The sequence below is a fragment of the Corylus avellana genome, chromosome 3 (assembly GCF_965113065.1).
Source record: "Corylus avellana chromosome 3, dhCorAvel1.hap1.2, whole genome shotgun sequence".
Classification (NCBI taxonomy): domain Eukaryota; kingdom Viridiplantae; phylum Streptophyta; class Magnoliopsida; order Fagales; family Betulaceae; genus Corylus; species Corylus avellana.
This window is the reverse complement of record NC_142492.1, coordinates 22,930,495-22,947,079: the sequence shown is the minus strand read 5'-3', so window position 1 is coordinate 22,947,079 and position 16,585 is coordinate 22,930,495. Positions and strand designations below refer to the sequence as shown.

Sequence of the window (16,585 nt, the reverse complement as noted above, 5' to 3'; positions counted from 1 at the left end):
TATTCCTTTACCCCCTATCAAGTGGTCGAATACGAAACCTGACGGGTGGCGCCGATTATTTCGACAAATCTTACAAGGGCAATAGATGAGTCCATCAGGGGTTCTACAGTTACTAACTGTAAACTCCACGAACAATGTACACCCTTCTCTGTATTCCCTCGTACCTCTAGACTTTGTCATCCAACTCTTGTCCATTTTTTATGTACGTGTATTAGGAACAAATATATAAGACTTAAAAAATATAAACCTAATTTCAAGCACATGCATATATATAAACCTAATTTCAACCACATAAAATATATATATATATATATATATATATATATATGTTTATATTTTTTATGTGAAAATGTAACTCTCAATTAATTAATAAATATAATAAATATTCATGATATATATGGGACCCAAATAAAAGAAAATTAGGTTAGTTATTTAATTAACAAATATATCCAGTATTCATGGATATGCATTTGTTATATATGAGGATAGTACCAAAGTGTGTATTTTTAACATTTACCTAATCTAATTAATCTTGAAAAGCCAATAAAATAAAATACTCAATCCAAATTTAAATGCATTTTTGGTGGAGACCCTAAACAAAATAATTCTAATTTGGTTATTTTATAACATCTACCTAGGTTTGTTATGAGGACCCTAAAATGTAACTCTCAATATAATATTATGAACAAATTGTCATATATATATATATATATATATATATATATATATTAAAAGTGACATGAAATAATAATCAGCCTAATGTTGTCATGATTGTTGAGCTTTCTCAATATATCAGTTGATGAATCTGTTCTAATAAGAAATAAGTAGGAGGCCAGGAAGAAAAAGATATAGATATATATGGCTGAAAAAACGTAAAGAAAAGTGAAACAGATGGGATAGGCCGGTGTGATGGTCAGTATAATTCATTACCTATAAAGTTAGTACAAATTCAACATATAAAAGACAAACTTGTCTCATTAATCTTTTCATGATAAGACCTGATCATCTGACATTTACTGCAACTCATTTTCATCTAATTTCCAAAACTTTATTTAACTTTTATTATGAGGTGAACACAGCTTTAACGAGGCTGTTAAGGCATTAACTCTTCAATCAACAAACATCTTTTATAACCCTTGGAATGTATTTCTAGAGAGATTGTTTTTACAAAAATAAAGTTTTCCTTCAAATTGTATATCTCTTTTAACTCAATCTATATATTAAAGTGACATACGTCCTCATTGTTTGCGATCTAAAAATATATGTTAGTTTAATATTTTTTTAACCCAGTTTAAAGAAGAAAAAAAAACTTTGTCCAATCACAAATGCTATTTTTATGTCTGGTTTCTGTCTAGTTCTTGTGCAAATTGGTTGAATCCAAATATAAAATAATATTTATTCTGAACTCAAGCACAAGTGTTTTTTTAGATAAAAACCATTTAAATTTAGAATAAATTTTTTAAATAAGCATATAATTAATAAAGCAAAGTAATTATAATCGTATGGTTCAAAATAATTCGTTCTAAAAAATATTTTAATAGTTACCTTGTACCTATATATATATATATATATATATATATATATATATATGTATGTGTGTGTTCTCTTTCTAGATGGAGAGACATGCATGGGTCTATCCGTATATATATATATATATCTCCAGTCATCCTGGGAAATTAAGGTTAAGCAAAAGTTTCTAGCTGACCACATACACCTCTATATTTAAGAGAAATCAATCACTACAACAACGCTAATATAATTAAACAGCTCTCTCTAATAGAAATTAAGCACACCCAAAGCAAATTAAGCTCCCACAACCTTAACAAATGAACAAATAAACACAGACATCCTTAACAAAGATATATATATATATATATATATATATATATATATATATATAGCTGCCATTGTCTTTATAATTCTAGACAGTAGTTGATTCGTTTCTCATGCATGTGAGCTTGATTTTTGGAACTCTTCTTAGGAAGTGAAGGGAGAGAATTAATGGCTTCCTCAACATTTTAGATACGCCAAAAGAAAAAGGAAAAAAAATATATATATATGGCTATGGGTGGGGGAAACTCAACTCCGGTCCCATGGACTTAACAGAGGGCATGGCTCTTAATGGAGCTACATTCTAATGGATTTACATGCTGTCTACAACTGGAATTGCAGCTTTATTGAGTTGGGTAAACCACTGCTAGCACTATATGTCATTTTAGACAGCTTTCTCTTTCACGTCAACAAGGAGAGGATACTCCTATTGCAGTTTTATAATTCACATTCTACCATAACTAGATAAGCAATATAACCTTTCTAGACTCTCCTTCCTCGTGTATGATAGTTGAAACTATATTAAAAGAATCAATTTGCGTATCCCCACTTTCCTGGGACTCAACCTCTAACATTCCCTACTTCTAGTTCAGATTTATTAAAATTACTATTAATAAATCTTTTAAGAAAAAGGTCAAAGTGTTACATTTTAATAGTACTTCAGCTGAAAAAGTAATGCCTAGTTTTCACACAGTCAAATAAATTTTAATACTACTACACTAATAAATTTGACGCAGACCTCTTAAGCACACTAATTAGTTTGAGTATTGCTATCTTTTATTTGACCTATTGTTTTTTTGAAAAGTCTTATTTGACCTATTGTTTCCTTTTGTTTTTTCTCTAGTTGCCTAGTTGACTAATAGCCCTTTTTTTGTTCTGTACGTAGTTACTGAGATTAAGAGATATTCGAGAATTCTTGTGCTACTGTGCGTGCTCTGCCAGACTGCCATAGGCCCATAGCCTCTTGGAGAGGTATTTCCGATCTTGTGCTTGTGATAAAGTGCTAGCATGTTGGAAAGGATAAGAGAGCAAATAGCTTTTTTTTTTCTTTTTTTTTTTTTTTTTTTTTTTTCAAGGTACTTAATGGCAGGGGTGAAAACTTTTCTTCAAGTAAAACCTGACCGGGCCCTTATAAGGACATAATACATATAAAAAAAAATATTTACAAGGATTTTAAAAATCCTTGGGATTGCCATGGACCCCAAGGCATGTTGTAGGTCCGCCCAGCAAGTGATCAGTTAAATATGGTGAGTGTCATATCAAATAGTAATGGCCAAAAAAATATATATATAAAATCATTCAATTCAATTCAGTTCATTTATATTTTTAAGATAAAATATTAAAATTGTATCTCAAGATGAAAGTGCTTATATTTTATTTAATATTGTGACGTGACTTTGTGGGTATCCAAGAAATAGGACATGTCACATGTAAAATAAAAAGATAAAGTCGGTTTGAATTGAATGATTTTATATTTAAGATATTTTATTTAATATTTAATATTGTGACGTGATTTCAAACCCGCTTTGAATTAAACTTGACAAAGTCGGTTTGAATTTAAGATATTTGTCTCTGATACCATGTTAAGACACCACTTCTCTTAAAAGATTAACAAATAAATTTACATGGTCATAGTAGAAAAAAATCACACAAAAGACAATAGAATATAATAGCTTTTATATTTCAAATTCTTCAATTAGTTGTTTGGACTTCTAATAACCAATTTGTTGTGTAATATTTGAGTTATTATTATTAATTTTACAATTTATTTCTTTTGGTTGTTACTTATGAACTAAAAACCACTCTAGACTATAATTATCAAATAATAATTTAAAAATATTGTAGTTTGCAATCAAATAACTACAATAATCAAATAACAACCAAATAATTATAATTTCTTATGAACACATTTCATAACAGAAAAATAATTTAAAACTAACATAAAAAAGTACAACCTTGATTGATAATTTGCATAGTTTTGCTATATGTGAGTTGTTATTTTGTACGGGGAAAATATGTAAACAAACAAATAAATAAGACTTTTGCTCCAAACTTTGGATTGAGATCCTCTCATATTGGAGAGGCCTCCATTAATGGCCAAGATGGCCCTAGGATATTTCCTAGGGCCATCATGCTGCCACGTGTCCTATTATTAAAAAAAGTATATATTATTTCTTATTTTTAAAATAAATAAAAATAATAATATAATATTATTTTGTTTTTGGTTTTTTTATATGGCCCTTGGGGGTGGCTGGACCACCCCGAAGGGCTATCATTTGGCCTAAGGGTGGCTTCAGCCACCCCAAGGGCCAAAATGAGAAACAAATAAATGGGTTTGGCCCTTGGGGGTGGCCGAACCACCTCCTACCGCCGTTTGGCGGTGGCCAAAGCCACCCCATGACCCTTGGGGGTGGATCGGCAATCCCAAGGGCGAAACCCATTCATTTTTATTTTTTCTTTTTGGCCTTGGGGGTGGTCGAAGCCACCGCCATGTCCCAATGTGGTGGCCGGCCACCCCCTGTGGCCAAGATGGGGTGGCCAGCCACTACTTACTTTTTTTAATATGTTTTTAAAATTTTTAATTATTTTATTTGTTTAATTATTTTTAAAATCAAAATAATAATTTTTTTTTTTAATGGGACAAATGTCCCCTTGATGGCCTTAAGATCTCTCTAGCCATCAGCTGGATTATCTCCAGTCCATTTTGGACTTGAGATGATCCTATTCCCCAAACTTTGTGTTGGTGTCTCTCTTTTCTTCAATATTTGATTTGGACTTTGACAGTGCATTTACCACTTTAGATTCTTTCGGATGATTGTTGCTATTTTCTAATGTGGTTCAAATATATTTGCCTTAATCCATGCTCATTTTGTTTTTGTAACCGCTTTATACAGCTTATTAATTAAGAAGACCGCGTCACTTGTTTATCCTATTTCCTTCCATTTGTTTGTATTTATGTATTGTTTTATTTCATTTTAGGGCTATTGTTTGGGAGCCCACTAATTATTCAATTAGTTTTGTAATTTCCTCATTCAATTAGTTTTTTTTTTAATAGGTAAACTACTTCACATTCCATAAAAGATTGGGAGCATAAAGCTCTCAAGAACATAGGCAAAGCTATGTGGTTACAAAGTCGTAGATACATCGAAAAATCTAACAATCAAATTATATCCATGACCTCTGTTGGGAGATAAAACGGTTATAGGTTTTTTACCAAGAGTACATTAATATACATAATTGAACATAACTTTAGTCCAAAAGCCTAAGCTAATGGGCTAAGGTCCACTTAGGTATATGAAGCACTCTTTTCTTTTATATTTTCTCAATGTGGGACACGACACTCACAAGTGCACTTACAACAATCTAATTGTTGGAACAAGTGGCTCATATTCTACTACTGGCGCATTGAGTGTAATTAGTTTATGTGGGCCTAGGGACAAATAAGTTGTGGGAGGTATTTTGAGGTTTCCCAAAATACTTACAATTAGGGTTTCCTATAAATATGTTATGTTGTAACCCTAAATCATTGAATAGTAAAATATAGCCGCACTCTCTTCTGTGGACATAGGCACATTGCCGAACCACGTAAATTTATGTCTCGACTCTCTCTTGATGTCTCTCTTTTCGATTCCATATTTTTTATCATTATTGTGCACGGTAACATCAATTGGTATTAGAGCCTAATTCTACGATGGCTGGGATTTGCACATCTTCTACGAAATTTGACGTTATGAAGTTCGACGGAACTGGTAATTTCGGGTTATGTCAGAGACGTATCAAGGATTTGTTGGTGCAACAAGGGATGGTGAAGGCGTTATATGGGACAAAACCAGAAGGTATTGCTGGACATAAATTGGAAGGAACTTAAGGCGAAAGCGGTGGCTACTATTTGGCTTTGTCAAGGAGATGACGTGATATATCATGTCATGGACAAAGAATCTCTGACGGCAGTTTGGTTGAAACTGAAAAGTCGGTATATGTCAAATTTGTTGATGAACAAGCTCTATGTAAAGCAGCGGTTGTACGGCTTGAAGATGGCGAAGGGCTCGGATCTGAGTCAACACATCAACGTATTAAATCAGGTAATCGGCGATTTGAAGAGGGTTGATGTGAAGTTCGAAGACGAAGACAAGGCATTGATACTATTGAATTCACTCCCAACTTCTCCTACGTATGAGAATTTGGTTATAACTCTGACATGGGGAAAAGAGTTCTTGGAGTTAGAGGACGTTACAGGAGCTATGTTGGCTTTTCATCAAATGAAGAAAAACAATGATGAAAATTCTCAAGGAGAAGGGCTAGTTGTAAAGGGTAACCGAGAGCGTGGAAGAAGCAGTAACAATGGTGGTTTGAATGGCAAGAATTCTTGGTCAAAGTCTAGGAAGAGGAAGGACGTCAATTTCTATAAGTGCAGGAAGAAAAGGCACATGAAGCGAGACTGTCCAGATCGAAAGAATAATAAGGACAATGAGAATGAAGGTTCCTTAAGGTCTGTGAACGTAGTGGAGGCAAATTCAGACGATGTTGATGGTGATATGCTTTCTGTTGCATCAATTTCAGAGTATCTTGTGGATTCTTGGATTTTGGACTCAGCATATTCGTTTTGCGTGACGTCCAACAAAGATTGGTTTGACACCTACAGGTCAATTAATTATGGTATAGTTACTATGGGTAATAGTGCACATTGCAAAATTACTGGCATAGGTAATATTAGAATTAAAATGTTTAATGGTGTGGTTAGAACGTTATGTGATGTTATACATGTACCAGATGTAGAAAAGAATTTGATTTCATTAGGTACTTTAGACTCAAACGGTTATGGTTATAATTCTGAAGGTAGAGTAATGAAGGTGACTAAGTGTGCGATGATAGTGATGAAGGGGCATAAAAGTTTAAAGAATATCTATAAACTGTTGGGAAGTACAATTGTAGGTGGAATCACCTTTGTGGAGTCTGAGTCTGATTATATTGTTTTGTGGCATATGCGTTTGGGTCATATGAGTGAGCGGGGCATGTTGGAGCTTCATAAGAAAAATCTGTTGAAGGGTATCAAAATGTGCAAACTTGATTTCTATAAATTCTGTGTTCTAGGAAGCATAATTGGCTACAATTCAAGACAGCCACACACAAGACAAAGGATATTCTGGATTATGTTCATTCAAATGTTTGAGGACCAGTGAGGACAGCGTCACGGGGAGGACATATGTATTTTGTGATCTTTATTGATGATTTTTTCAGAAAAGTTCGCGAATACTTCATGCAACACAAATCAGCGATGTTTGCAAGTTCAATTTGTGGAAAGCTGAAGTGGACAACCAGATTGAGAAGAAAGTTAAGTGCTTGAGGATAGATAATGGAACTCAATACACAAACAACAAGTTCAGAAATTTTTGTGAGCAGCATGGTATAAAAAGACATTTCACAGTACGCAAGACATTATAACAAAATGGTGTGGCGGAAAAGATGAACATGTCTATTGCAGAGAGAGCACGATGTTTTAGGTTGAATGCTGAACTTGCAAAGATTTTTTGGGCAGGTGCAGTGAGTATGGCATGCTACTTTATCAACAGGTCACCGAGGGTAGCACTAGATGGGAAAGTTACAAAGGAGGTGTGGACATGTAATGTGGTAGATTACTCTAGTTTGAGAGTATTTAATTGTCCAGCCTATGTGCACATACCTAGTGAAGAACGATCGAAGCTAGATCCAAAGTCTAGACAATGTGTTTTTCTCGGATATGGGAAAGGGGTTAAGGGTTACAAGTTTTGGGATCCGAATGCAAACAAGGCGGTGATCAGTAGAGACGTAGTATTTGATGAAAATTCCATGTTGAAGAGTACTCAGGGTGAAGAGCAGCAGGTGCCAGAAAGCAGTAGCAGTGATAAGCAGGTGGTGCAAGTGGAGTTAGAGACTCCTGTGCAAAAGAACACTTCTCATGGTACGGAGGCCTCTACTTCAGGGTTTAAGAAACATTACCTTATAGCCACAGACAGGCCTAGACGCGCTATCAAGCCACAAACTAGGTACAATTTTGAAGACATGGTTTCCTATGCTCTTGTCATTAGCAGGGGAGATCCTACTATTTTTCAAGAGGCTATCAATAGCCAAGAGAAGAGCAGATGAGTAGGTGCTATGGCGGAAGAGATGGAATCTCAGCATAAAAATCTCAGACGTGGGATTTGGTGGAGCTTCTAGAGAGGAATAGGGCAATAGGGTCCAAATGGGTGTTCAAGAAAAAGGAAGCAGTATAAAAAAAAAGGGAGAAAAGTTTCGAGGCTCGCCTAGTAGCAAAGGGTTACCCACAATAGAAATTGGTTGATTATGAGAAAATATTTTTCCCTGTGGTCAAACATACTTCCATCAAAGCGGTATTGACATTGGTAGCTCATTATGACATGGCATTGGAGCAGATGGATGTGAAGACAGCTTTTCTCCATGGTGATTTGGAGGAGCAGATTTACATGGAGCAGCCAGAAGGGTTCAGTCAACCTGGACAGGAGCACTTGGTCTGTAATTGAAGAAGTCACTTTATGAGTTGAAGCAGTCTCCAAGGCAGTGGTATAAGCGGTTTGACTCCTATATGATCAAAATTGGCTACAGAAGATGTGAGTATGACTGTTGTGTATATGTGAGGAGCCTTTATGATGGCTCATTTATTTTTCTGTTACTGTATGTGGATGATATGCTTATTGCAACTAAGAGTATAGTGGATGTCAACAAACTGAAGGTTTTGGTGAGTAGAGAATTTGACATGAATGATTTGGGCGCAGCCAAGAAGATTCTTGGGATGGAAATTCACAGGGACAGGGATGCCAAGCGATTGTGGCTATCTCAAGCCGGCTATGTGAAGAAAGTGTTTTAGAGGTTTAGCATGGAGAATGCGAAACCGATGAGTACACCTTTGGCGAATCATTTCTGTTTGTCTACCTCATAGTGTCCAAAGACAGTTGAAGAAGCTGAAGACATGTCTAAGGTCCCATATGACAGTGCAGTGGGGTGTCTGATGTATGTTATGGTATATACTAGGCCAAATTTGGCTCATGCAGTGAATGTGGTGAGCAAATACATGGCAAATCTGGGGAGACAGCACTGGGATGCAATTAAATGGATTTTCAGATACTTGAAAAGTACTACAGACTACAACATCACTTTTGTCAACCGGAAGAGTGATTTATCAATTGTGGGATATGTAGATGCAGATTATGCAGGGGACTTGGATGACAGGAGATTGACCACGGGTTATGTGTTCACTCTTGTAGAAGGACCCATACGTTGAAGGTCTATGATCCACTCGACGGTTGCGATGTCCACGATTGAGGCAGAGTACAAGGTGGCGGCTGAGGCTGTAAAGGAAGCTTTGTGGCTCACAGGGTTAGTCAGGGAGCTTGGTAATTAGCAAGGTGGAGTTCCGTTGTATTGTGACAGTCAGAATGCCATTTATTTGGCAAAGAACTAGGTGTATCATGTGATAACCAAGCACATTGATGTGAGGTTTCACAAGATCAGAGAATTGGTTGCTACAGGTAATTCTTACTTGAGAAGATTCACACTTCTGAGAATGCAGCGGACATGTTGACGAAGTTTGTTACCACAGACAAGTTCAAGCATTGCTTGGACTTGACAAATGTCTCCAAGTGCTATAAATGAGAGGAGAGGAGACAGCATCCCCAAACCTATTAGTTATAGGTAGAGACCTAATACTTGATTATCTTCAAATAGGTGAATACTCGCCAATATGGAGATTGTTGGAACAAGTGTCTCATATTCTACTACTGGCCTATTGGGTGTAATTAATTTATGTGGGCCTAGGAACAAATAAGTTGTGGGGGGTATTTTGGGATTTTCCAAAATACTTACAATTAGGGTTTTTCTATAAATATGTTATGTTGTAACCCTAAATCATTTAATAGTAAAATATAGCTGCACTCTCTCTTGTGGACATAGGCACATTGCCGAACCACGTAAGTTTGTGTCTCGACTTCAAAAGCTAGAACAACATAAACAAACAAAAATAAAAAACCACAAACAGCAATGGCAGGCTCACACAAAAGCTCGTGAGAATCACGCGATCCATGCTCCAGCGCGTTAAAAACCGTCGCGTGCTAACTAAAGGGAAAACGTCTGTTGTCTACAGGGCTCGTTGGTGACGAGGAAGAATGTGTAATGACATGTATAGGACTTGGACCGGCAGCGAAAACATAGATCTGCTTCGAAAAAAGCTGATCTAAGAACCCTTACAAAAACAGACAAAGCCAAAAGATCGGGGAGAAAAACGAACGGCAAGGTGGAGGAGGCTGGGCACTGCTGCTGGAGTCTAAACAAAAATAAGGAAAAAGGGGAAGGGAACCATCCTTCCTCCCTTTTTAATTGCATTCAATTAGTTTTATTAGTTTTGTAATTAAATTAATGTATATCACTAATTATTATACATTAGTTTTGTAATTATATGCTTAGGCTCTGTTTACTTCGACGTAAAATAGTTTTCGTCAGAAAATATTTCAAGGAAGCCATTTTCCTTGAAAATGTTTTCTATCGAAAACATTTTACGACGTTTATCGCGCACACGGAAAATAATTTTTGTTAATATTTTTTTTCCAATAAGGTCCCCGCCAGGACTTGTTCGGAACCCCGCCAGGACTTGCCCGAGACTCCACCGGGACCTCGTTGGGACCTACCCGGGGATTGACCGGGACTTGCCCAAAACCCTGCCGAGACCTGCCCGGGACCCCACCATGACCCACCCAAGACTTGACTAGGACCCGCCCGGGACTTGCTCGGAAAGCTGCCTGGACCCGCCCGGGACCTAACCAGGACCAGCTCGGGACCCTGTCGGGACTTGATCGGGACCGGTCCCGATCCAGTCCCGGCAGGGTCCTGGGTGAGTCCCGGGCGAGTCCTAGGCAAGTTTCGGTTAAGTCCCGAGTGAGTCTCAATAAAGTCTCGGGCGGGTCCTAAGCAGGTCCCGGTTTGCTCCCGGTCAAGTCCCGAGCAGGTCACGGTCAGGTCCCAAGCGGGTCTCGATCAAGTCCTGGGCGGGTCCCTGTCAAGTCCCGGGTGGGTCCTGGTCAAGTCCCGGGAGCTTTTGGTCATGTCTTGGGCGGGTCTCGGACAAGTCCCGGGCAGGGTCTGGGCGGGTCCCGATCAAGTTCTGCGGGATCCCAATCAAGTCCTGGGTAGGTTCTGGGCATGTCCCGGGTGGGTCCTAGGCGGGTCCCGGGTAGGTCCTGGTCAAGTCCCAAGCATGTCCTAGTCAAGTCTTGGCGGGTCCCAGTCAAGTCTTGAGCGGGTCCCTGTCTGGTCCCAGGTGGGTCCCGGGCAAGTACCGGTCGAGTCTCGAGCAAGTTTTGGGTAGGTCCAGGCGGGTCCCGTTCAAGTTCGATCAGGCCCCAGGCAGGTCCTGGCGCGGTCCCGAGCGGGTACTGGGCGAGTCCCGGTCAAGTTCTGGGCGGGTACTGGGCACGTCCCGACAAGATTCTAGGCAGGTCTTGGCAAGGTCCGTTTATTTAAGAATGAGATGCTCACAGTTCGAAACCATTTTTCGACCGTAAACCATTTTTCGAAAATTAAAGAAGAATTTTCTTTCAAAATAAAAATATTTTCTGTTGACCACTATTTTACGGCGAAATAAACACCGAAAAATGTGGAAATCATTTTCTGGAAACCATTTTACGTTGAAGTAAATGGAGCCTTGGTTATAACTGAATTATTTATTGTTATCAATAATTACATATCATTACGGAAAGTTATTTATACTTATCCATAATTTTTTTATATTTATTTTAAATTTTCTATGACTTTCTTAGAATTAATTTTGAAATATATATACATATTTATAATAACATTATTATAAAATTTTTCTCTACTGATTATTCATAGAAAATATTCTTTGCTTTTTAGTTAAGATACGTAATTATAATTATCTATATATAAGCGTGTTTTTTTTTTTTTTTGAGATGAATAGGTAATTTTGTATATAAAAATGCTAGAAACCAACCATTACAATTTCCAGAAGGAAAACAAACTAGACAACTACACACGTCCGGTCCTGTACGGCTTGGGTTTTGGGCAAGTCAAATTATATTTTTGTAATTATTTAAAAGTTAGATAATTCAAAGCCACCGCTTGGGTTTTGGGCAAGTCAAAGCCCCATTGAGGGCCTGACAGTTCAGGCCGAGCCAGGCCTTCATTTAGGGCCTACTAGCATAAGCATTTTCTTCTTTTTTTCTTTTTTTATTTTTTAAATGCTTATGCTTGAACCAACTACAAAGCATTTTCTTTTTCATTTTCCTTCAATTTCTCACCAGGGGTTCCATGGCTCCCCAGTCCCTATGACCGCCGGAATGGGGTCCATATATGGCCATCCACGACCATGGAGAGATTTTGTGATAATTTTTTTGGAGTATAATCATTACTTTATAAGTATTTTGTTAGAAGGAGAGACAGAACGTAAAAGAAATTATCTATTTCATAAAGTCTTGGATTACGAAGAGATATTGATAAAACTGAAATGAAATACAATAACCTTCCCGATAAAAGGTGAAAGCATGCATAGGAAATAATTTTGATCTTTTCCATGAAATCTTCTTTTACCAGCCGACTAACCAACTGCTTCGCTTGCACCTTACTTCTGTGTAGTCTAACATCACCGGTTCAACGTAAAGTTTGGGCCAGAAGAGAATCTTCTACAAGTTATTGGTAGCTCTCGAAAAAAGTGCCACTTAGAAACAACGAAAGCAGGACAAACAAACTTCACCACCAACAACGATCTAGTTTACTAAATCAAGATGGAGTCACGATATCAAGTGCAATCGCATAGCAAAAAGAGAGGAGAAACATGGGTAGTAGGAAAACTAAACTAAGAGGACTACTCCATGGGAGGAGTACGATTAATAGGCCCATTGTTACACAAAAGCTGATAAAATTAAAAATATTATAAAGTAGATGGAAATAGTGGTCATCCATGATTACCTTCCCTGCCTGGTGTGGGACTGTGCAATTATTGACCGGATTGTGTTGAGGATCGCAGTTATCTTGCCAAAGTCCTCCCGGGGGGGTGAGTACCAATTGGAAGTTGATTGTTAAATAAAGCACCGCAACTACCAACAGGATACTACGCAACTCATTTGGTATACGCATTTGTAGACGAAGCATAAACGACTGGAAATCACGATCAAAGTTATATCTGAGGTAAACTTCATGAGTAATAGCTCTACGACTAGGAGAAATACGTAAAACTTCTCTGGCTTCATGTAGCATATGCCCCATCTCACGGCTGATTGGCCTTTGCCCTTGCCAGATGGTACAGCCCTCTAAATTCTTAGAGTTTATTGTAACTCCATCACTATTCAATAATCGCTGCACGACCTGTATGACGCAGTCATGCACAATTAGTAATCTTGTCACTTTAAAATGGAAAACGTACAATAAGGTAATGTTACAAATTAAAGAAAAAAAAAAATCATTTGAAGTCAATTTTTAGCATGTTTCTAAAATTGAATCCTTAATATCATTCATTCGAGCAACAAAATAGAGCACTAAAATGCCGACTCAATATTTCTTAATATATAGAAACTATGAGTGGAGAGAACTTGCCTGGGGTTGATTTTGAGATACTGCAACGTGCAACAAAGTGTTGCCTTCCTCATCCTTCGAATTCAGCAGGTCCCCTACCCCCGACAGTAAGGCATCTTTGTCTTGTTTGTTATGTAAGGCCAACTTATCATTAAACCTGGTCCTCTTATACCAGTTCATAAGGATGTTAAAAGCATCTATCTGATTGTTTTTCAGGGCAATATGAAAAGCAGTATCTCCTCGAATTGTAACATTTTTGATAGACTTGGGGCAAACATTTAAAAATTCAGCCAAAAGAACAAGGTTTCCTGTTTGAGCTACATAATGCAGAGGAGTCACACCCTCCTTTCCTTGAACACGAACAAGATCTTCATCAACATCAAGTAGCTGGCGCACCACTTCGGTTTGGTTATTTTGCAAAGCAAGGTGCACAGGGGTAAAGCCATCTTCATTAGGCTTCTTAGAAAATGACTGCTTTAACCTCATGATCTCCGAGGCAAATCGAGTGTGCCCCGCAAATGCAGCTACGTGTAAAGGAGTCTCAACAAACGGTAACTCGTCGATCCTATCCAAAACTTTTACATCCATCCGTATCAATGCGTACAGGGCATCAATGTTTCCCTGTTGAGCAACATCCCTCAAACTCTGATCCATTCTAGAAGAGGTGAAAGTCTGTCGGACAAAATTAAGAAAATGGCTTTAAATGAGAAGATTATGAATTGTAAAGGACTGTGCTTCTATTCCGCGAACCTGGGCTTTGTCAAGTTGTGTCAGTTGTACTTTGATTTTTTTTTTTTGACATCTTGGAATCTTATTGGCTTTTGTTTGGTTTTAAGTGTCTTTGTCAGCAATAACTAATTCGCTAATTTATTATTGTATAATCTATAAAGTCTGAATGAGATGGATGAAAAAGAAAGAAATCTTTTTTTCTTTCTAACTGAAGGAGATTTCGGATCCTCTAACAAAGTATTTTTTATATGAGAAATGATAAATGCATAATTTTTTTCACAACTTTGGCCAAACTTTTTTCTTTTTTAAAAATAAAATATAAAATATAAAAAATTTCTGAAGCAATAACATCCTATGTGATCATTTTTTAATTTAGTATTTTTTTTTTAAAAAAAAAATTGTATTTTTTTTTCATAAAAATGGTATTTTTTTTTTAAATGGTAAATATCTCTAACAACACATTTATCATATTCATTCTTTGATGAAGCACAAATATCTCTAACTTGATACAAAACAAGACAAGAGATATGAGGTAAACTTCATGAGATCTAACCCTTGGAAGAGAGGAAGCTAACATATCCCTGATCTCATTGTTGTCGATTTGCGTTTGCCCTTCTAAGATGTCCAAAGTTGTAAAACCCGCTAAATTTGTAGCGTTTGTATCAATTCTATCATCCAATAACCATCTCACGACCTGTATGATATAGTGATGTACTATTACCGATCCCATCTATTTAAAATAGTTTACAAATAGACAAGAATAAGATAATGTTACAAATTAAAGCAAGAAAAAAAAAAACAAAAAAAAAAAGAATGAAAGAGATAACATAAATATCACTATCATGTGCTCAAGTGAAATCATTTGGAGCATTTTCCTGAAATTAAATCCTTAGTATCATCCTTTCAAGCAACAAGATAGATGTACCCCAAAATGCTGACTCAATTTTCAGTATTAGAAATGTTAAATCATCATTTGTCTTAAAAGCTTAAATTCATAATGTAAATATCCTTGATTATGATCAAGATTATCGTTATCATGCTTCTCATACTAAATTAAATGTCTGTCTTTTCTTAGTGACATTACATGACAGAAGATATAGAGTACCTGATGTGTATGTCTCCAAAGCCTCCGAAAAAGTCTTATACATATTATGTCTGGAAATGCTTATTAAGCCCTAATATTTGGAGCAAAAGAGGACTGTTTCTCTTTCTCTGTTTCTTGACCTTGCAAGACCTAAAAGAGAGAACACTTATCATGAATGTTATGGAATTCCTTGCTTGGGAACTTACACATATATCAATAATGGATGAGGATCTTACATTAATAAGATGTATGTTGATTGAGTTGAAATAATATTGAGTTGAAATAATATAGTAGAGAGATTTTTATTGAGATTGCAGTATTGACATAAAAGTATAACCACGAAATTGGTATAGTGCCGCGTGGGGGACCGCGTGGGAGTGGAGGAAGAAAAATAAGGAAAAGGAAAGAAAGTGGTGAAATACGTTGACTAGGGGGTGAGTGATTGAGGAAGTGCCGGCAACCACAGAAAAATAAAATAATGAGAAGAGGGGAACATGTTACGTAGAATATTGAGGAAGAAAACTTGAGAAAAATGAAAGTTAGGCGATGAATGATATAAGGAGGATTAGAGTCCTCTTAGAGTTATTTTAAAGGATCAGGATCTACTGAAATTCTTAAAAAACTTCAGTTTTTGAAATTTCAAATTCAGGCTGTTCATTTTTCATCAAAGGTCATTGTTCTGCCACGTGTCTCACTACTAATAAAATAATAAATATTCATTATTTTATTATTTTATTAGTAGTGAGAATTTTATTATTTTATTAGTAGTGGGACACGTGGCAGAACACTAATCCTTAGATGAAAAATGATGGCCTAGTCTAAAATTTTAGAAACTAGAATTCCCCTAAGAATTTATTTAGATCCCATTCGAAATATATGTGTTACCATTCAATTTAAAATGATCATTATTAAATTTTATTAAAATTATGTGCTGCGTAACAAATAAAAAATATAGTCATTAAAAGAGTGGTGTGTTTATTTAATAAGAAATTAAAGATGCTTAATGATTTCCCCACTATCGTAAAAGTAATAATAATCTCATCCTTCCTTCGACCTTCATTATTCACACACTCAATCATACATCATCTTTAACGTATTTAATATAAGTGTCGTGATCACGCTGCATCTAAAATTTCCCACCGCTTTCTCATTTTGCTTTTTTTTTTCTCCTCTCTGTTCTACCCTTTTGGTTCCTTCCCACTTGACTTTTGGTGCATACTTCACTTAAATAAAAGAAGGCACCCATGTGAACTTTGATTAAAAAATGACAACACTATGAAATAAAAAATAAAAGAAAAAAACCATGCGTGAATTTCACACACAACCCTCCCACTTCGTTTTCTTTTTCCCCACACACAGTACACACCCCCT

General features: G+C 36.6%; 1 protein-coding gene across 1 annotated transcript; it reads right to left on the bottom strand.

Moving 5' to 3' along the window:
- Positions 1 to 12,694: 12,694 nt before the first annotated feature.
- On the bottom strand, positions 12,695 to 14,055 carry LOC132174182 (ankyrin repeat-containing protein BDA1-like). Its single transcript, XM_059585874.2, has 3 exons — positions 13,423 to 14,055; positions 12,892 to 13,194; positions 12,695 to 12,742 (listed from the first exon to the last, which is right to left on the bottom strand). Exons 1-3 carry the CDS (start codon positions 14,053 to 14,055, stop codon positions 12,695 to 12,697), a joined length of 984 nt encoding a protein of 327 aa, XP_059441857.2.
- Between the last annotated feature and the right edge of the window lie 2,530 nt (positions 14,056 to 16,585).

Bases quoted from the DNA above. Each gene is read 5' to 3' on its own strand.
- LOC132174182 (XM_059585874.2), bottom strand. From the start codon at position 14,055: ATGGATCAGAGTTTGAGGGATGTTGCTCAACAGGGAAACATTGATGCC. The intron at 13,195-13,422 runs GCAAGTTCTCTC...TGCGTCATACAG, and splicing joins TATCTCAAAATCAACCCCAG to GTCGTGCAGCGATTATTGAA. The intron at 12,743-12,891 runs GTACTCACCCCC...TAATTTTATCAG, and splicing joins TAACAATCAACTTCCAATTG to CTTTTGTGTAACAATGGGCC.